Raw genomic sequence first — 21,931 nt, forward strand, 5'->3', positions numbered from 1 at the left:
AAAGACAGAAACCTACATCATACTTATTTATCTTCCAAAGCAACATGATGCATGTGACTGACAGTATTTAAAAGCTAGAACATATAGAGGCATTCAAATCTTTCAACACCCTGAATATCAACATGTGGAGCAGGCTCGTAAAATTAAACCCTGCAGTCATATAGCCATATAGAGCCAGGCTCATTACTGAACAGACAGTATTTAAAGGGGACATATCACGCTTTTTCATCAATATATATTGGTCTAAGAGGTCCCCAAAACATGTCTTTAAAGTTTATGCTCAAAAAAACACTTTGAAATCAGATTTTGGTCTGCCTGAAAAGTCCTCTTCTTCATTCCTCCTCAGAACACTCTGTTTTCCCTCTGACCACGCCCCCTCAGGAAGTGGATGTGCCTCGGCTCTCCAGCACGTTGATCTAATGTTTACATGTTGGCTGAATATACACGGCTGCTCAGAGATCACGTTACTTCAACCCTCTGAATCTGATCCTGACGGAGAGGCGCCTGTAGCAGGACCTTTCTGAAGGATTGGTCACAGATTTAGTGTTTCTTGTTGTTTTATTTATCAGTATGTAGACGTGTGTCTTGGTACACAGCTACGAACATATAGCTATGTGGCTATGCTAACTAGCGCTAGCACTTATCCATGATAAATAAAAATCATCCACTAGATCTTCAAATCTGCAGACGTGGGGAGTAAAACCGACCTCTGCCAGAAAGGCAGCAGGACCTTTTCTGAAGGATTGGTCACAGATTTAGTGTTTCTTGTTTTTTTATTTGTCAGTATGTCGACGTGTGTCTTGGTACACATTAGAGAAATAACAAAAAAGGCTTTTTATCACCTAAAAAACATTTCCAAAGTGCGTCAGTTTCTCTCTCAAGCCAATGCAGAGACACTAGTTCATGCTTTTATAACCTGTAGAATTGATTATTGTAATGCTCTTCTTTCTGGTCTCCCCAAAAAGAACATCTCTCAGCTTCAGCTGCTCCAGAACTCGGCAGCTAGAATGCTGACGAAGACCAGAAAGAGAGCCCACATCACACCAATTTTAAAGTCTCTGCATTGGCTTCCAGTATCTTTTAGAATAGATTTTAAGATTATTTTATTGGTTTTTAAATCTCTTAATGGTCTTGGCCCTTCTTATTTATCAGATTTGCTTTTATCATATGAGCCAGTGAGAGCCCTCAGGTCTTCAGGTAGTGGACTTTTAATGTTACCAAAAGTAAAAACTAAGACCCACGGTGAGGCAGCTTTTTATTATTACGGCCCACGTCTGTGGAACACCCTGCCTGAGGATCTGAGGGCGACCCAGAGCATCAATATTGTTAAGGCAAACTCAAGACCTACCTTTTTAGTCTAGCTTTTAACTAAGTTTTATTTTTATTCTTAACAGTTTTATCTATTTATTTATTTATTTATTATCTATTTCAAATTTAGTCACTTTTATTCTACTTATTTATTTATTTTAAGTCTCACATCTGATTTTCTTTTAATGGTTTAATATTTTAGTCTTTTATTATCTTAGAAATGTATTTTACTTTGGTGATTTTAATTTCCTGTTTTGAGTTTTAACATCTTATTTTACCTCCAGTGTTTCCTCATTAAGATGACATGAGAGCGTTTCCTCAGTTCGTTCAGCAAATTTTTATTTTTATTTTTATTTATTTATTTATTTTTTATTTTATTTATTTTAGTGTTTTATTACTATTGTTGCATATTGTGTTGTTAGCCTTAGGATTATGGGGTGGGTTCGGGGTCGGGGCTGGGGCTGGGATCTTAATTTATTCTATTTTAAGCTGTTTTTCCTGTACAGCACTTTGTGTTACAATGTCATTGTATGAAAAGCGCTTTATAAATAAAGTCTGATTGATTGATTGATTGATTGGTACACAGCTACAGCTACGACATGTAGCTATGTGGCTATGCTAATTAGCGCTAGCACTTTTCCATGAAAAATAAAAATCATCCACTAGATCTTCAAATCTGCAGACGTGGGGAGTAAAACCAACCTTTGTGTTTATTAAGACAGCCTACAACTAGCATGCCTCCCTCCTAAGCTCCTTGTTAGCACACATTTGTGCAGGTAATGAAAAATGGGGGAGGGATTCAGTATTATTTTATACAGTCTATGGGCTGAACAAGCTCCGAGCTCTGACTCCGTTACAGACCGGATATTGTTGTTACGTAACAAAAACACGGAAGTCTGAAACGGCTCGTTTCACACACATTTACAGAAAGGTGTAGAAATCAAAACAGGGGCAGAATGGATTCTTTTCATTCTCGGGGGGTTTGTAGACAGGGACACATATTTCAGGTAAAGAACCATTAAAAAGTCCATTTTGCATGATATGTCACCTTTAAGACTCACAGTGTCAAGTTTTCTGCCTACTTATTCGTATTGAGAAAAATGAGCATGTCCACAAAGTCAGGTGTCAGTCGTGAGCACAACCAGGTCACAGTCTGGTCTGGTGGCAGAAAACACTTCCTCTGTTCCTCCGAAGGCAAGATAGTGCTGGTATGCACTGATACTGGTGTGCCAGCTTTGTCAGTCTGGGAAATCTCCATGCATTGACTTTCTACTAGTATGTCAGTTTTGTATCCAATGATGGGGTAATATCCCCAAAAAGTCTAATTAGTTGTCTAGATTGTCCTTTTTGTTGTTCTATTCAGGGTGTAAAAAGTTAGAAACATGCATTACATGGAAATGAATGAATACAGATAGAGGGAGAGACAGGAGCTGTGTGTGACAGTTCCTCCAATATTATTTTTAGAGACCTTGGTATGAAAAAAGGGAAACTACAGGGTATCTTTAAAAGAATAAACACAACATACTACTGAGGATGATTGCTCCTTGGCTGTTTGTCATCCATAAAAAGTCATACTGGTTAAGTCTGGATCAAGTTCAACTAGAACTATTTAATTAGAGTCAAGGTTTGATCAATCTCAGAAACCATTGACTGTCTTCAGCTGACGGTGACGTCTCTCAGAGGAGCCAACATATTGGAGTCTTTCAGTGTAGCTGTGGTGATAAAGGATGAGTTTTATTTTCATTTTTAACACCTGCCATTGTCAAACTCACAACTTGAGACACAAAAACATTGAGGTTGTGAGATGTCTGTAACCAGATTGTTTAGATTAATCTCTAAACTGATATCTGCACTCAAGAGCTAAACTCAATGGGGTGTGGATTTCTGTCAAAGTGTTCTGCATTTTCTGCTTTCCTCACAGACTGTTTTCCTTTGCACAATCATAGCCCACTCAGATGTGACGAGCCAATACCAGACTACAAACAGAACTATACCACTTCCAACACCAAAATGCCCTTGCCAACTGATTCTGCCTTCATTTGTAGATATTTGATGACAGAGATAAGTATTACATAGCTAAGGGTGATGGGTAGTTATATCTTAAGGCCTTGCTCCCCTCTGCTACTGGTAGAACCTAGAAGGACCTTACGGCACAACTCACCCCAATTCAAGTGAAGGAATATTTTATAAAGGTAGAAAACGATGACACTGAACTCCGGGAAGTGACTGATGAGAGCTGGTGGGAATACCAATAAAAGTAGCTTCACACCCCACCTGTGCAAATAAGTGAGAACCCCCCACTGGGATCAGAGAGCCTCTCTTTGTTTAAAGGGGAGATAAACAAGAGGGGATGTTTTTGAGTCATACAGTGACAAATAACAGTGCTTTGAACAGTGAAACCAACACCAGCACAACAGGCAAACAATGACTCTGTCTGCTCAGCACTTTGTGGGAGATCATGAGTCACACAGAGACGGATCAGCTGCTGCTTCTGCTGCTGCTTAGACATGAGGTTATTACTGCTGTTAAGTGATGCTCAGACAAAGGACACACAGCAAACTTCCAATGTTTCCATTTGTTGTCAACATTTGTCTTTGTAACCTGAATTAATTCAAACCATATTGTACAGACATCTGTGTAATAGAGAGGAATGAGGTCAGTGTCTACCTTTCAGTCTACCGAGAAACAGGCAAAGAGGTGGAGCTATGGAAATAACCTCAATCTGAGAAAAATAAGAATCTACAAACTAAAACTTCACAAAAATCTAATTTCACACATAATACCTGCACCATCAGAAATGATTGATTCAAGAAGTTTATCAGAAAACTAAATCCAGATACAAACTAACAAACTGTCTGGTTTCTTCAACTTTCACTCAGGAGCAAAAATCTGCATTTAAATTCAAATGAAATAATGATTTGATATTTATCGTGATAATTATCGATATCGACTGATATCAAATATTTTATCCAGATAACATAATTTTCCATATCGCCCAGCCCTATCTTACACTACTCGTACTACTACTCGTCACATTCACCCGTTCACTCACTGATGGTAGACACTGATATATCAGGGACCATCAGTATTAGCTAATCTCATTCGTACACACCGCTGCACAGCAGCGAGAGCAATTTGTGGTTCAGCTCAAGAACACTTCGGCAAGTGACTGCCAGAGCTGGGATCAAACCACCAACCTTCCGATTTATAAACAACTGACTCTACCCACTGAGCCACAGCCGCCCAACCAGCCTGCAGAAACAGCAGGTTTTTTAAATTAACTTTTCAACACCAAGGGTTGTTGCTTAGTGTCTACCTAACAAGTTAGATCCAGTGCATGAAGGAGGATGAATAAAATGTGATGAATGGGCTGTTTCTATAAATGTTGGTTACAGAACTAATTGGATATCAACTGTCTATGTCCAGTGCAGGGATCAGTCAAAGACTTATGCTGTTTAGTACATGAGAAAAAGTGGGCAGCTGCTGGTCATATAGAGATCCGAGCTCTATAAAGCACAGTGAACAATGTTAAATCCCTTTTATCACAAAAGAAACATCCCCATCAGAAACCAAGGACTGAAACTCTTCTTCCGCCAGTGCCTCCACCTACATTTTTGGTTGAGGTCTAAACAAGCCCTCTGGCACTCAGCACCTTAGACTGGTTGCTATGTAAGGTTTGTAAAGGACGTACTGCTAAATGTCTCTGCTGTGTGACTTCATTCTAAAATCTTAAATGCAGTACCACTAGTTGAATAAGAAGCGATCCTGCAGGGTTTTTGTTTTTTAAAGGAAATCCTAATCAAAGTAAGCTGGATGATGTGTCCCACTCAGTGAAAGAGGATCTCTTCAGGAGCAGAGGTAAGCTGCTCCAGATTTGATCTCTTGCCGTAAAGGAAGCAGATGCCGGGGCTCCACTGTTGCCTTCACTTCCCTTTGGCTTTCCCTGCTGACTGGGTGACTGACTCGGATTCCATTCATGAAGCAGGAATTTCATTAGCGGAGACGGCACCGAACAGGCGGCTCATTAAGAACCATAATTATAAAGAAGCAGCGAGTAAAGGACTGTACTCTTTTTACACAAGTGATGCTTTTATGAAGAGGAAACTCAAAACCGTGAAATGTCTGCACTCCATGTTTCATGCAGAGCTTCGTGGAAGGATTAACCGAGCCAAAGTCTTGAAATTTCTTGGATTGACTGAAATGTTGAATGGCTGACCGAAGAGTATCTCCAGACTGACTGAGATGATTAAGAGAGAGTTGCAGCATTTTTCACATTCTCTGCCGTGTGGATCAGACCATGTACCTAACTCATCACAGGCTGATAAATGGATCACACCAACGCCCGAGCAGGAATCAACTTCTTGGTTTCAGCCTGTTTTAGTGCAGCTGTGAGATCCTGGACTCAAAAAAGACCTTCAGCCTGATTACTCATGTTATTTAGACCTCCATACCACAACCCTAGGGTCTGATTGTGACTTGGGGACCTGGGGTCTAAGTCAAGCAGCAAGCTCCAGTGTTCAAAAGGGAGGCCAGTGCACAAGTAAAAAAAACTGCAGTACCTCCAGTGTCCACTTGAGACTGGATCCAAAAGACAAGGAAACCGTGTTACAGCCAATAGAAAAATGCCCTAAAAATGTCTAGCAGAAATGAATATGTCTCTTTACATTAGTTGGTGAGTTGGGCAGGTTTGCCAGGAGGCGGGACTGGCGTGTCACCTCTTTACTGGTTTCTAGATTAGCTGGAAGTTGGTTGGAGTCAGCATATATGGCGATGACCATTTTTGAGCTAGCTAACCATCCTCAGAAACCACTTGGTGACATCACTGGGACTACATGACGGAAACTCCAATTTTAATCAAGTGTATTCATCTGATTTCTTGTCAAATATCTCCTTGCACTTTTATCCACATTTATATGACCACCACCTGAAAATTGTGACACTTCCAAGATTTAAGTTTTGCAGTGCATGTTGAGTACTGTCTATGCTCTAAATTTGAAATCAATGGAATCGCTCCGGTTCATTTCTTCAGCCAGCAGCAGAGGAACTCAGCGTAGTAACAGCAATACAGAAAGGATCCCTAAAGAGAGCTTTTAGTTAAAGAGGAAGATGATTTTTAACCACAAACAGCTGTTACATCACTCTACAAACACACCGCACCACGCTGAGGAAAACAGGGGCTTTGACTTGCAGACCATGGGAGTTGCTGGTTTACCGTGTCCTCGTCTGTTCAGTTTGTTTGCATTATCATTTTATGACTTCAGTGTTTTAAAGGCTAAGTAGATAAGAGTGCAACACACACTATCATCTCTCTCTCTCTGTCTCTCTGTCTCTCTGTCTCTCTCTCTCTCTCTCTCTCTCTCTCTGTCTCTCTCTCTCTGTCTCTCTCTCTGTCTCTCTCTCTCTGTCTCTCTCTCTCTGTCTCTCTGTCTCTCTCTCTCTCTCTCTCTCTCTCTCTCTCTGTCTCTCTCTCTCTGTCTCTCTCTCTCTGTCTCTCTGTCTCTCTCTCTCTGTCTCTCTCTCTGTCTCTCTCTCTCTGTCTCTCTCTCTCTGTCTCTCTCTCTCTGTCTCTCTGTCTCTCTCTCTCTCTCTCTCTCTCTCTCTCTCTCTCTGTCTCTCTCTCTCTGTCTCTCTCTCTCTCTCTCTCTCTCTGTCTCTCTCTCTCTCTCTCTCTCTCTCTCTCTCTCTCTCTAAAAGGAAGTTTGTCCTTGCTGCTGTAACTTGCTGAGTGCTGCAAAGTGCTCTGATCATGGTGGATTAAGATGAGATCAGACTGAGTCCCGTCTGTAAAATGGGACTGGATCTTATCCGGTCTTGATGTTAGGTCTTTGTTAATGATTTGACATAGAGTGGTCTAGACCTGCTATGTTTGTAAAAAGGTTTTGAGATAACATTTGTTGTGATTCGGCACTGTACAAATAAAGATTGATTGGTTGATTGATTGGTTGAATGGTTGGTTGGTGGTTGATTGATTGATTGATTGATTGGTTGATTGATTGATTGATTGATTGATTGATTGATTGATTGATTGATTGATTGATTGATTGATTGATTGATTGATTGATTGATTGATTGATTGATTGATTGATTGATTGATTGATTGATTGATCAAATTTAAAGCATAACTAATCTTAAATAAATTTAACTTTGCCATGCCTCAGAAAAAAATGAAGGGCAAAACTAATCTGTGGCAAAAACCCTTGAGGGTAAAAATGGCCGAGAGAAGTCTGTGGTTATCTAAACCACACAGTGTGGCTCATTTTAACAAACTCCAACCCAAACACTAGCGTTGGTGTAAGTGTACGCTTGGTGAATTTTTTTCAGAGCGTACAATTACACCAGAAAGCTGCTTTGTCTTTGAACTACTCTCAGACATGACACATCCATGTTCCTCCACCTGCTGAGCACTGATCAGCTGTTCAAGCACATCAAGACCAAACTAGAAACTGAGTGACTCTGACAGAGGCGATGAAACAATGTTTACTGTGGACGCAAGGGGACACCTTTATGAACCAGAGTTTACAGAGGAAGACCGAGACTCAACTGGCCAAAGGACACAGGGGAGAAACTTTGGAGAGCAGGAGGAAGAACACGTGTAGTGTCTGAGAATAGCGAGAATAAGTGATTAGGGCCACAAGAAATCTGTTTTATTCTTTTCCAAATTCTGTTTTCTCCATTTACATTTTTTAGAATTCAGTTTTTTACCCTTTACTCTTATTTTACCACCATATAGAGGCATGATGGCTGTCTAACATGAGTCTGGTTCTGCCTCATGATGGATTAAGGTGGGGTCAGACTGAGTCTTACCCTGTCTTGGTGTTGGGTCTCTGTTCATAATTTGACATAGTGTGGTCTAGACCTCCTATGTTTTTAAAAGCGTCTTGAGATAACGTTTGTTGTGATTTGGCGCGATACAAATAAAGATTGATTGATTGATTGATTGATTGATTGATTGATTGATATAGTGTGTTCTTTTTGTGTCAGTGAATAAAATGTCCGTTAATGAAATGCAAAAAGTAAGTGCAGGTTGGCCTGGCTAGCATTAGCAGCACAGTGTTTCTCTCTGTTTTTACCATGGCTTTTGGACGACAAGTGGTCATCACACATATTTTTACACTTTCAGTCAACAGTATGTTGGCAGAATGTTTAAAAAAGCATGTCACCTGACACATAGAGGTCATTTGGGAACTGTTCAGCTCTGTGTTTTGGAGTGAGAGATGAGTTTCATAGTGTTTTTGCAGACTTAGCCGGTGTTTCTGGTGGACGCTGCGACATGTTGTTTATTTTGGGAGAGGGCGGGTGAGTGTTTGTGAGGAGATGCACGGGTGGTGCCACAAATGAGCGGTCCCCGGAAACATTTCCCCAGACAAACGTTCTTTCTCCTCATGATGACAGCACTTCAGTCACATTATGTCAGTTTCTGTGATATTCAGAGTTTAACAGTAGATTCAATTTTTATCGGCCAATTCTGTGATTCCGTCCGCGATTCCGTAAACGCAGAAATCAAGGGCCCTAAGTGATGACCTCCCCTCACTCTTCATGTAGCGTATGGCAACTAACACTGGCTCTGCTGCAAGTTATCAGAGAGAGAGAGAGAGAGAGAGAGAGAGAGAGAGAGAGAGAGATCCCAATCTTTATATTTTAATTTTACATTTCTGTAAATAATCTATAGTCATCTGTAAAAGATAAATGAAATTATTATTATTATTATTATTATTATTATTATTTTTATTATTATTGTTATTGTTGTTATTAGTATTATTGTTGTAATTATTATTTTTGTTGTTGTTAGTATTATTATTATTTTTTTATTATCATTATTATCTTTGTTATTTATATATTTTCTTTTCTTCTGTAATTGTTTGTAATTTTATGTTTTATTTCATTTTAAGCTTTAGCAATGATTACATATGTTTTCAATGCTAATAAAGCCCTTCGAATTGAATTGAATTGAATTGAATTGAATAGAGAGAGAGAGAGAGAGAGAGAGAGAGAGATAGAGAGAGAGAAGAAGAACAGTCTCTACGGTGAATTTGAATAATAAGACAGATATGTTTCGATCAATGTTTAGATCATGGTAAAAAGTATACATATAAAAAGGGATAGGTAGATATTGTCACGTAGTGTATTACTCCAGATGTACAGCTGAAACTTAATGACAATAAAGTCTGCATTTCTCTCCAGAGACCAGCTGGTTTTAAAGGGAAACTTTGGAAAAGGGGGGAAGAGGAGAAGAGATAAGAGGAGACAAGACGAAATGAGAAGTGAGAGGACATGAGGGGGGAGCAGCTGAGTACAGACTTGAATGTAGAGGAAAGAATTCATAATCAGGTCGTTCTCCTCATCTATCTCACCTCAGCACAGCTGGATTATACATAAATGCAAACATGCATATATTTAAGAGAAACATCTGAGTACACTGTGTCTCAAGACAAGCCCTTTCTCCCATGAAATACTGCGCTGGTTTGGGTCATACAAGTGTGCTCGTATGATCAAGAATCCTTGATGGGGTTTTAAGAAGTTAGAATTAGAACAAGGTTAAATTCACTCTGACTTTATTCACTCACTAAGTTATGAGACTATAAGGAAAGTCTTTCCTCATTAGCTGTGTCTTCACACGCAGCACTACGGCCATATTTAATGTGAAAACATGTGAAAACTCAACCTTTGTAAGCTGGCTGGAAACAGCTCTGCACACACACACACACACACACACACACACACACACACACACACGCACACACGCACACACGCACACACACACACACACACACACACACACACACACACTCACACACACACACACACACACACACACACACACAGCGCTGCACATTTTTCTTCTTTCCTTCTAAAGAACAGTTCTCAGTTTTTGTGTATGTCCCAGTTATGAACATATGGAAATAATTTATTTATACAGGTTGTCAGAAGTGCTGGTGGTCTTTAGCTGCTGTTATATAACTTTGGGGGTGCAGCTCAGTTCTCAAGGTCAGACTGCTCCAGTTAATGACTGAGCACTGGGGGAAGGTGGAGGACGTCAGAGAGGGGTTTGAATCAGCTGCATGCTAACAGAGCAGCAGACAGAGGAGACAGAGATACAGAACGCTCACTATAACTGTTTCTCAGTGACTCATCCTCCCTCAGTTACCTTTAAAATCCTCCTCTCGCTCTGACTTAGGATCAAACACTTAAAGAAAAAGGCCCCATGTTGCTTTTGTTAAGACACACAGGAAAACTAGAGGGACCATTTGTTTCTTCATCATGAGCAGAAACTCAGGTTGGGAATTTTAAACACTATTCTATAGTCACTGGAAACTGTTCGAAGACTATTTGAATAGGCGACCTCCCTTCTGCTGGTTGTGTCTCGCTCTCTGTGTGTAGTCGTTGTCATAGACTCATGATCTGCTAGTTTGACACAGCAAAGTTTGCACTTGAGCTCAGTTTTGTTTCTTTTTTAAAGAAGTTTGTACAGAACTCTTTGAGATGTAGAGCCAGAGAGAACTTCAGAGACTTTGTCATAGAGCCACACCTGTTTTACCGGTACCTGGAACTGATGCTTTCTTCTTCTTCTTATGTTATTAAGTGGCAGTTAGCAAACAGCTGTCAGGTGGGCCACAACCAATGTGTGGCACCTGTGCTGCATTAAAGCCAGGCCCTGGTAATACTAATGGAAAAATATATAGGAAATAGTCACATTAAAAAGAAGCTTTTATTGGAGAGCTTTTCCTGATTTGAACTGAACTTTATATTATTTTAACTGTTTAATAAATATATATTCTAAATAATGTATTATTTTATGTAAATGTTATGTCTTTTAAAATGTGTTTTACTTCTTTATCTTGCCTTGTGTGATTTAATGACCTGCTTCTTTTATTTTGCTGCCCATTTAAAGCACTTTGTAACCTGGCTTTTGAAAAGTGTTGTATGTTAAAATGATTATTATTATCATTATTAAAGCTGCTGTGAGGAACTTTTGATTTATATCAATTTTGGCGCCCCATTGTGGACAAAATGATACCTCTTATCTCTTCTTCTGTACATGCAAAAGTAGAATTTTCAACAAAAATCTCACCCTGCTGTCTTTTAACAGCCAGGTGTATCACTCAATGTGATTATTTGCCATGAAAACAGCAGAAAATGGTGTTTCTGAAGCCAAATGTCAATCATGTGGTCTGACACCTACCCCCTCTGAGCGGTTTAAGGCATTAAAAATGACAACAGTGAAGGTATCAGTGTTGTTGTTTGTGGTGTTGTTTGCTTTTGAAGGTCATAAAAAGGCATCAGTGTTGGTTTCAGTCTGTTTCTTAGCTGGTGAAAAACTCCTCATAGTGCCTTTAACTATAGCATTTTAATAAAATCATGACTATTTGAACACTTGAAACTCATCCCTTTGAATAGCAACCTTCCAGTATTGTCAGAATATGAAACACTGTTACGCCTGGGTTCAGAACTGAGATCACCAGCTGGGCGTTCACAAAGTCAATCCTTGCTCCTTGCTTGGCTGCGACCAAATTTACACCAAATGCACCAGGCCTGGCTGATTCAGGCCTCACACTCTTCTCATTACTTTACGGCATGCTATTTCATGAGAATTCATCATGTGCAGCACAAACAGGGCTGATGTGTTTACAATTGATGTGCTGAGCATAACATTAAGTTTGTCCTAACCGTCAGCTTTAGCAACCAGCGCTCTATTTCAACATCTGTCCATCTGTCTCCCCCGAGTCTCAGTTTCACTTTATCTAAGAAGTCACACTAAAATCTTTGGTGCTACGGTGCTGTGGACTCAAACAGTAACTCTGAGTTAATTAGGAGAAATCCAATGTAATGAACAAATGAGACACATCTTTACCACAGTTGGGGATGGTGCTCATGGGAAATGTAGTCTTAATCTTGGAAGAACACTACAGGTTTTATCAAGAGGGGTCACCAGAACAAACGCAACATGAAGACTCCTCTCAGTGCCGAGGTTTAATAGTGTGTGCGTTTAAAATATATTCAGGCAGGATCCACGTTAGGGTCTGCTGACTACAACACTGAGCGTTACAGCTGAGGCCATTGTAGGCTACTATTTAGTAGCCTTGCTTACACTGCTCATGATACTTTACTGGAAGCCCTTGTCTGATCTTTGGGCACTATCTTTCTTAATATGCTTCCATCTGCAAACTTCTTACCTCTGAATGAAGACGGGCTGGGTCAGAAAACCTTGATGCCCTGGATGACAGACTGACTAAAAGTGCCTAAGGCTTTCACTGAGGATATCTATGTATGACACACCAGTATAAGCATAGATTTAGGACTGATAATAACATGAACCATAATGAGAACAATAATAATACAAATCTAAAGGATCTACATAGTGACTTTAGAAACAGCCAAAAGAGACTTGGATATAAAATAAACTAATCCTTGTGTTGTGTCGTTTAAACTTGTCAAAGTGTGAATGTTGCAGTCCAGAAAGTGCTTAGAGCAGTCTGACGGCTTGAATGGAGCAACATGTCAGTACTTTTCTCATTTTCTTTTCATGCTTTGGTTATTTTGATGTTTTATTGTGACTATTCCAGCCCCCGGCTGTGTCACAAAGTTAAAACTGCCTCAGTTCTGCTGAGGGAAGTAAGCCAGATAAAATCCTCACTGTAAACTCCTCCCTCAGAAAACTCTGCAGTCTACACCAAAGGTTAGTAAAACACGCACATCATTGATGTAAAAGATCAGAGTGAGTTTGCTCTGTGTTTGATAGCATTTACAGCGAGGGGCTCCGCAGGTTCCAACAAGAACTCTGCAGAGAGGAGATCCACATTAAATGGGGAAACATCTGCATTCCTCACAGCCTCTGTGACAACATACTGGAGCTGAATGAACATCAAAGCCTATCAAATCGCTGTAAACGCTGCTCTGAAACCTATGATTTATTAGCACTGCTTCCCGCGGATGTTCAACTGTCCCCTTTCTGAGAGGAGGGCTGAGAGGCAGGCAGCGCTTCACTCTCACTGCAAGTGTAACGCTCTGCAGAGACCTCGGAATGATTATCTGGGGTTTTTGAGGTACGCCAGATTCTGGAAATTACACCAATCCCATCCGCTGTAATTTGACGGTCATGAAATAAAATACGTTTTGGCAAAATGATTTAGCATCATACTCCCTCTTGTATCAGAAAAGTACAGGCTGTTGGTAACTTTAAGGAGATCCATGAGTCACTTTTAGGTTTCACATCTACTTTAAAAACTGTACAACAAGCCTTATCTGTGTCTGTAAGATGATTTAGAAAAGGTGTTAAGCATGACAAACACGTGCAACAGCGAAACAAAGACACTTTTGAAAACACTGCATCAAAACATTTGAACACGGCCCAGCAAAGAGAGAAACAGCAGCAGTGAAGCTCTCACTGTATACATTGTCTCAACACTGATTCTGCACATCACATCACTCTCACCTTGTACTGTTCCACAGTAGTTGTGATGGTCAGCATCTGGAGCAGAGCTGGTCTCTGCAGAGCGTCGCCGTCGCTGCAGATGGTGTTTGAGTCCAGAGAACGACTCTGACAGGTCGTACTCACCCAGCGGCTGAATGAACAGGCTGTCCTCCCCAACCTGGATCAGCCCAGTCTGTGCACAAAACAGAAACATGTACAGGGTGAGGATTCCCATGAGGGGATGAAAAGTAGCATTTAGAAAGAGAGCACAGGTATACAGTGTTTGGGGAGTGCTTAGATGCTGTAACCTGCAGCTATAGCATGACTGACCCTTTAAACTCACCGGCAGAAATGATCCCACAGTGCCTGCCTTGGGTTTGTTCCTGTTTCAATGTCAGTGTTTATAGAAACAATAGAGACACAGACTGACTGCTGTGCACTTTCTTAAAGTATTTTCATTAAGGTGAGGTCGCCATGTTTGGTACAATCCTACAAAGTCCAAAACACAGGAGCGTAGCTTGAAACCTCTGCTACAGAGATGGTTCATGGAGGTGCAAGATGGCTGTATAAATCTCAATCATGGAAAAGTTTGAGCAGAAAACATAGTTTTATTTCTTTGTTATGCATAGGAACCCCTGTTTTTATTTAGTGAATGTCAAAATCCTCTGAAAAGAGTCCATCATTCATCGTTTCCCCTCCGCACTGAGAGAAGATCCCTCTCAGTCCAAAAGAGAAACTGTGCTTCATTCCTTGCTCTTGTTTAGCGTGGGTTAAACAGGAGGTTAAACCCAGGTTTCAAAAGCAGGGCCAAGCAGCAAGCTCCGGTCCTAAAATATGAAGCCCATGCGGAATGGCTAAAAACTGCAGTTCATTGAGCATCCACTAGAGGATGGCTGCAGAAATACTGGAAACCACATACACACCCATTCAAAAAAGATGATCTTTGCAGCAGAAATAAACATGTTTACAGCCTGGTTCAAAAAACGGTTTAGGTCTGAGTAGCTATTTTTCTCTTATCGGCACACACTGTATGGGGGGTGAATTTTTTTATAACTCAGGGTTGGGGTTAACCCTAATCCTAACCCTATTTTCAAAGATGTTAAACTTACGAGTATTTCCCAAATGAGGACATGGCTGACTTGATTGACAGGTGGGCACCCTGTAGCTGTTAGCGAAAAGGCTTAAGTCCCGCCTCTTTACCTCACACTAGCTCAGACAAAGTTTGGTTGAGTTCAGCATTTCCAATATGGCACCCGCTGAGGATTAGCTTCAAAAAGGCGTTCAGGAACAGATGGGTGACTTCACGGATACTATACCATTTTTTATACAGTCTATGCGCAGGGCCAGTTTAATTGACATTTCATTACCTAACTGTGTTAAATACTTCATTCTGATTGGTCAAAACCCTGAAACAATGATAATTAATTCTCAATTGCAAGAGCAACGCCTGGAACGATCCGATCACAGACATCATGTCAAATCAGTCTATGGCAGGGAGTCTGCCACATTTCAACTCAAGGTTTGAAAATGTAACATCATTATTTCAGTTAAAAAAAGCTTTTTACATTTAGTGTTAGCAAAGTACTCTCATTATAGTACCCCTGAAATTCATACTGTTATTTTTCTTTATCTCAAATTAATTTCAAGCTTCGCCAGCGTCAACATCATTATCAGTGTCTGGTGTACAGCAGTGATTTTTATCCTGCATGCAGATGAGCTCACTGTAGTCGATGACAGGCAACTCACCATGGCAGGGAGCAGGTAGTTTTGCATGAGGATGCAATTTCAGACACAGCAAGCAGGCGTCCAACTACAGGATCACATTCACTGAGGACTGTTAATTTCTGCTATTTTTAACCACACTCAGATCAGAGAATACCAACTGGGTAGAATTTTTTTTAAACTTATGTACTCGTTTTAACTTTACATTTCCCCCCTTTCTCTCTCACTTTCTGTGTGTCATTACCAAATAGTTCTGTGTTTCAGCATACAACTTAAAATAGTTCCTACTGTTACACTGACTGTGTCCATATCATAAAACTTCACCTTTTGTATTAGCTGACACTGAAATTTCTCCAATAAATTAATAACAACTTTGATGTTTTGAGACCTTAAAAGTAAAGAGACTTCATCGTGTGTTTGTTAAAATCACTTCCCCTCCTCCGAATCAAACGTCTATAACATCCGGGAGGCACATTTCCAAAGCTTTGTCAAAGTCCAGTTCACCTCTGACAGAGTTTTTATGGTCAAGAAAATCAAGGTACTCTTTCGAAGACTAAACGAAGAGTTTCTTGCCAAAGTGAAATCAAGAGCAAACAGTCACATATACTTCAGCACTCTCTCAGCACAGATAATTGAGGTCTCTGTGCAGCAGCAGCAACAACAACAGCAGACTGACAGAGAGAGAAACAAAGCACAGGCAGCAGTCACAGGGCAGTCAGTGTGAACAGGCCTGCTCTGACTACAGCTGTGTGACATGCCAAAAAATCATGCATCAACTCTGCTCCCAGCTGAGCCACAGAGCTAAGAAACTCTCTTAGCCAGCGTGAAATGAACTGGTGGATGGACTGGAGTATTGCTATAGCTCCAGAAACATAGATTGACAGGCATTAGACGGAAAGAACCACAACCAGGGAGACCCAGCTGTGGTTGGAGGAATGTGTGGTGGTTTAAAAGCATCCCGTCTTTAACAGCTGGAGAAGGGTCATCTATTTGAAGATACATTACGAGTAAAGAAACTAAACGATGAATGATTCAAATAATAATAATAATCATTTCTGTTACTATTATGTTCCTATTGTGGCTTCCAAATACACCTCAAACAAAATGATCAACCAAAATGCTGAGTAGCCTCGTGTCAACATCACTCACGATTCTAACGACTCTCAAGAAAACTGGATTGAACTCAAAATTTAAATAACTGTTATTTTATTTCAATTCTCAGATATGGACAGTTGGGATATATATTTGTTCTTTTATATTGCTTTGTAAACAAAGTCATCCTTTTTCATTTTGAAGGTGTGTTGTAACTCAAATTAAACCACTGCACACTTTTTTTCAGCACCTTGAAAAAAAACTAAAATCACTGTACAAAAATACCTTGTTGGAAAATTTCAGAACAATTCTAGAGAAATGGAAAGTGAACAATTCCCAAATGAAAGTATTAAATTTTAAAACAAATAAGGTCAATCTGTTTAAATTAGGGATGTTAATTTGAAGTTTTTTCTGTGATCAATCTTTGGAAATGTTAACGATCAATTATTGTTTAATCATTATAAAAACATGAATGTTTTCCATGTCGAAAATAATGACAAATGTGTTTTTTCCCCCTAAATCAAATGCTCCTCACATATTACTTGATTGTCTTGTATTTTATTTTACATTTTGTTTTCTTAACTGAGCTGGGGTTTGAGGGAGTGGGGTGGTGGGAGGGCAGTTGTGTGTGTGTGTTTAAAAACAGAAAAAGACTGTTAATTATTACACTGTATTGGTTGTACTGGAATCATTTTGAAAAAAACAAAATAAAAAAAAAATCAAATAAAAAAAAAATCAAATGTTCCTTCACGACAGTGTATATTACTGACAGTATTAAACAGCTATGGATCATATTGAGGTGTTCAACATGTTAACACACTGAATATCAACATGAGGGGCAGGCTTATAAATAATCTCTGTGGACTCATGGTCATAGAGTGAAGACTCAGACTACAACATGTGGATTTACTGCAACAGGACAACTGAACAGGATCAGATTTCAGACTCTGTGTCCAGTTTTCTCCTTCTTATTGAGAAAAATAAACATTTAAACGTGGTCAGGTGTCAGCCTGGAGTGCAACCGGGTCAGAATCAGTCCGGCGTTGGAGATAAAAAGCGCTCGTGGAGACCTGTCACTCAGCTGCAGCCCCCAGCTGAGCGTCTCCACTGTGATCAACACCTTCAGTCAGCTGATTCTGAAACATGCTTTAAAGTTAAAACACCTCCACTCAGAGAGTGAAGAGAGAGCAGCAAGAGACTTCATGATGTTGAACAAGCTGAGTATAATACAGATAGAACCTTCTACTGTTTAAAAATAATATCCAGATACAAATGTTGATGAATGGATTTTAATCCACCCTTATTTGTATCCATTTTTTACCGTCCTGCGATATATCCTTACATTCCTACCTTTGTGTCTTTCTGATTGTTGAATATCCCTTTATTCAGGGTTCAGACACCTCAGCTTGTTAAAAACTTCACACTCGAGGCTACGACATCACCACACTGACTCCCTGTTAGTCACAGGTTTGATGTGAAACCGTTTTTCCTTTCTTGTAAAAGAACTACATGGCCTTGACATCCTTAAACTGAGCCGCTACATGTGCACCTCAGGCGGGATCATCTGTCTGTTCCCACTGTCCACCTGTCCACCTCAATGAAAGCAGACTTTCCATTTCCTGTTCAAAGCTTTATTACATCTACATGAAGCTCAGTTATTTCTTATCATTGTCATCAATATAAATCATTTTCCTGACATCACTGGGGCAGATTAATCAGATGGTTACTGAATGTTTAGCATCTCTCCTCTCTCCTTCTCTGAAGTCATTAATGCTTGTAGCTGCTGTATGCACCGACACAATCCAATCCACCCACTGGTGCAGAGATCTGAAAACGTATCCCACACGGGGGACGGGACATCAGGGGGCTGTGACGAGCCGCAGGTGAAAACAAGCTGCTGATTTAACAAGTCAAATAAAAACGGAAACCAGAGCCACGCCAAGACCATGACAAACCAACAGTGTGTGTGTGTGTATGTGTGTGTGTGTGTGTGTGTGTGTGTGTGTGTGTGTGTGTGTGTGTGTGTGTGTGTGTGTGTGTGTGTGTGTGTGTGATCCACAGGGTTAAGGACATCATCTGTGACTGGATAGTGTTACAGACAGCCTGCACCATGCGGAGTCAGTCTCGCACAGGAACACTGTATTATGTTTGTAGTGAGGACAGTTTGTATTGCGCTGTCACTGAGCCTAAGCTGGTTTGCTCCCAAAGAATGGCGATTACATTTTTAAACGTTTCTACAAAAGTCCTCCCTAACATCCCGCAGGAAGGAGGGAGGAGACAGGAAAGGAAAAATCAGCAAAAAAGGCAATGAAAGGTCAAAAATCTGCTCTGGCTCGCAGCCAATCACAGCTTTACTCTGAGTTTAAAAGGCATCTGGGGTACTTACTGTGTGTGTGTGTGTGTGTGTGTGTGTGTGTGTGTGTGTGTGTGTGTGTGTGTGTGTGTGTGTGTGTGTGTGTACTTGTTTGTGTGAAGTCTGGACAAATACAGACAGTCTTGTCAGACCAAACTTTAAACAAAGTAAGCACATATGTTTGTGTGTCTATGTGTGTCTATGTGTGTCTATGTGTGTGTGTGTGTGTGTGTGTGTGTGTGTGTGTGTGTGTGTGTGTGTGTGTGTGTGTGTGTGTGTGTGTGTGTGTGTGTGTGAGTGGCTTTGAATACTTGCAGCTGACAAACCAACGTCCAAAAGACTTGAGTCTGATGAGTTCAGTTGTAGGTCCTGTTTACATTGAGATGCTTTCAGTGGTAGTTGTAAACTTTTGTTGTGTTTTGGCCGTTCTTTGAAATGGAAATGGTATTTTGGGCGACTGAAAACAGTGACTTCACAGCCCCATTTGTACACGTCTCGTGCTCCTGGTTGGAAACCGCCAAGCACTGGTCTTGCATGAAATAAAAGGTTTTCCATCATGACTGCGTTGTCATGTGGTCGCAATTTTTTTTCATCTGAAAGGGAAAGTCTTTTCTAATTTTAATGGGTCCATTCTCATGTGAACAAGGAAGAATCAGGGCTCCCTTCACAGGATGTCAGATTGTAAATATTTGGTATGTTCATTATTCATGATTTGAAACTGCTTTGACTACCTGAGCAGATGACTAGGGGAAGTTAAGTCACTCTTAACATCCCTCATAGAAGATCTTTCTAGATTGTCTTTAGAACCATCAGAAAAATCAATTGACTTGATTGTCTTGTAGTGTGTACTGCTAACTAGAGAGCACAAAACCCTTCAGAGTGAAGCTCAGCTGAAACTTCTGATCAAGCACTTAACTCTTCCACCGACTGAAATTCACTGTCAGTCCACAGGGCTATAACCAGGGTTAGAATCACTCATATATGTCAAGGTCTACCTGAACCCTTAAACCAAGCCCAGTCTGAGACTCCTATAGGTCCAGTCAATGTTAAGGTGCATTTCGACCAAGAATTCATGGGTCTTTTAGCCCCCAGAACTACTTTTCCCTGAACTAAAAGGTTCCTGTGCCCCCATTGTTGTCTTAGTTTCGACCGAGGGCTGAAGTCCCGGGTAGATTGTGCAAATCAGGCCAGTGACGTATGGAGAAATAAAAAGTGAATGCACTACACCACCAGACCAGTAGAGGGCAGTAAAACAAAGAGGAATGCCATTCATCAGATGACACCATAGAAGCAGACGAACAGGCAGGTATCATTAAGAGCAACACAACAGTTAGCCTGTTAGCATGAAGAGACTCAGCTGGTGCTGTTTTAGATGGTGCTATATTTCATCACAGATGGATTCACTGAATCAACACGTGAGAGGAGATAAGCGCGAGTAGCAAAGACGTTTCAACGCGGCTTTAAAATCCTTTTGAACTCAAAAAGCCGTGGCAGAGATCGGACGGTGTTTTGGTTTAAACAGCGACCCTGTTAACTGGAGACTTTCAGCCGGATGCATCCCTCATAAACGTCTTTAGACCATCATTAAATATCTGATGAGGATATTTTGAAATCTTAATAAAAACTAAATTAGTTTGCATTCCCAGGAACTCCCTCTGTGTTTCAACAGCTGTGTAAACTCCACAAACACTGACACGTTCAGCTGAAGGTCTCCAGTTTACAGGGTCACTTTCAAAACCGGAACATCGGGAGAGATGCATTCACGGTGGGCTGAGAGAAGACTACTGTTACAAGCTGCTAAATCAAGAGAATCACAGCTTCTTCTTTTGAAAAGTACACACACATACAAAAAAGATAGAACAAATAAAAACTAATGAAAGAAAGAGAAATCAAGAGAATCACAGATGTGTGTGATGTTATTGTGGACGGAGGGCGGAATAAAAACACTGAGGTTAATCTACCAATCAGACACGTCCGGCATTGAAGGCCCATTGCAGGACCTATGAAAAGTACTACCCCCCTAGGGGCTTTTTAGGGAGGAGATTATCTACCCCTGAACTAAATTTAGACCCTGGGTCCACCGGTCGAAATGCACATAGTTCCGGGGTAAAGTTCCTTTAGTTTGATTAAACATGTAAAGGTCAGGTTCCAGTCACCGTTCTGTGTAAAGACAATCAGAGCTGATCCTGGAAGGGACACATCACCGCTGACTACACTGCACTTATTTAGGACCAATCTAAAAACTTAGGATAGTCATATGTAAAAACAAAGGGCTCTTCATTGAACCAGGCTGTAAACATGTTTCATTCTGTTTTGAACATTTTAACACAGGTGTTAATGGGACCTCCTGGCTTTTAGCAGACAGCCTCAAGTGGACACTCAAGGGACTGCAGTTTTTTGTATCTGTGCATTGGCTTCACCTTTCAACACTGGAGGTTGTACATTTCAAAGATTTCTGCGACAGAAGTGTAGGTGAAAAGACCATAAATATAAAGTTTGTACTCGCTTTAAGACAGGAACATATTACTGTGGTGATGTGTCAGTGCAGGCCAGCTGGATGCAGAAACTGTCTGTGAGGATGTGTAGAGGAAATAAAAGGAGCACAGTCATCTCTCAGAGCCGGACTGTTTCTGCTGAAGAGTCCAGCACTGAGCCTTCACCTCCTTCTACCTGAGCACTCACTTTACATAAGAGCATTATCCAAATGCCTCAGCTAATGTGGAACTTCACTGCTCACAGTGGGGAAATTCATATTTTTTCTAACCCTCCTCCACAGGGAGGTCAGGCTATGTTACAGAACAGTAGAGCTGAGATGGAGAGAGCAGGATGGAGTGAAGCATCAGGTTTGAGACAGATCTGAGGTTTACCAGTTTATTCTCTCCATGTTACTTTAATGATCTGTCTGACATGATCACAATCAAACACCATGAATCAATCATCTGTCTCTAAAAGTGCCATGAGCGGCCCGACTAAATTCAGCACAGACTTCTGTTTCGACCTCCAATGCTTTTCATTCTGAATACTCCAGCTGACTGCTTCTTTTGATT

At 40.6% G+C, this 21,931-nt stretch overlaps 1 protein-coding gene across 2 annotated transcripts in view; it reads right to left on the minus strand.

Annotated features, from left to right (window-relative positions):
- Positions 1 to 21,931, minus strand: part of adamts17 (ADAM metallopeptidase with thrombospondin type 1 motif, 17) — a 142,577-nt gene that overhangs the window by 117,292 nt on the left and 3,354 nt on the right. For both annotated transcript variants that reach the window (XM_034680807.1, XM_034680808.1), the window contains exon 3: positions 13,739 to 13,910. In XM_034680807.1, the coding sequence (XP_034536698.1) occupies positions 13,739 to 13,910 (172 nt within the window). The remainder of the gene's footprint in view (positions 1 to 13,738; positions 13,911 to 21,931) is intronic.

This window comes from Notolabrus celidotus, chromosome 3, assembly GCF_009762535.1.
Source record: "Notolabrus celidotus isolate fNotCel1 chromosome 3, fNotCel1.pri, whole genome shotgun sequence".
NCBI classification, from domain to species: domain Eukaryota; kingdom Metazoa; phylum Chordata; class Actinopteri; order Labriformes; family Labridae; genus Notolabrus; species Notolabrus celidotus.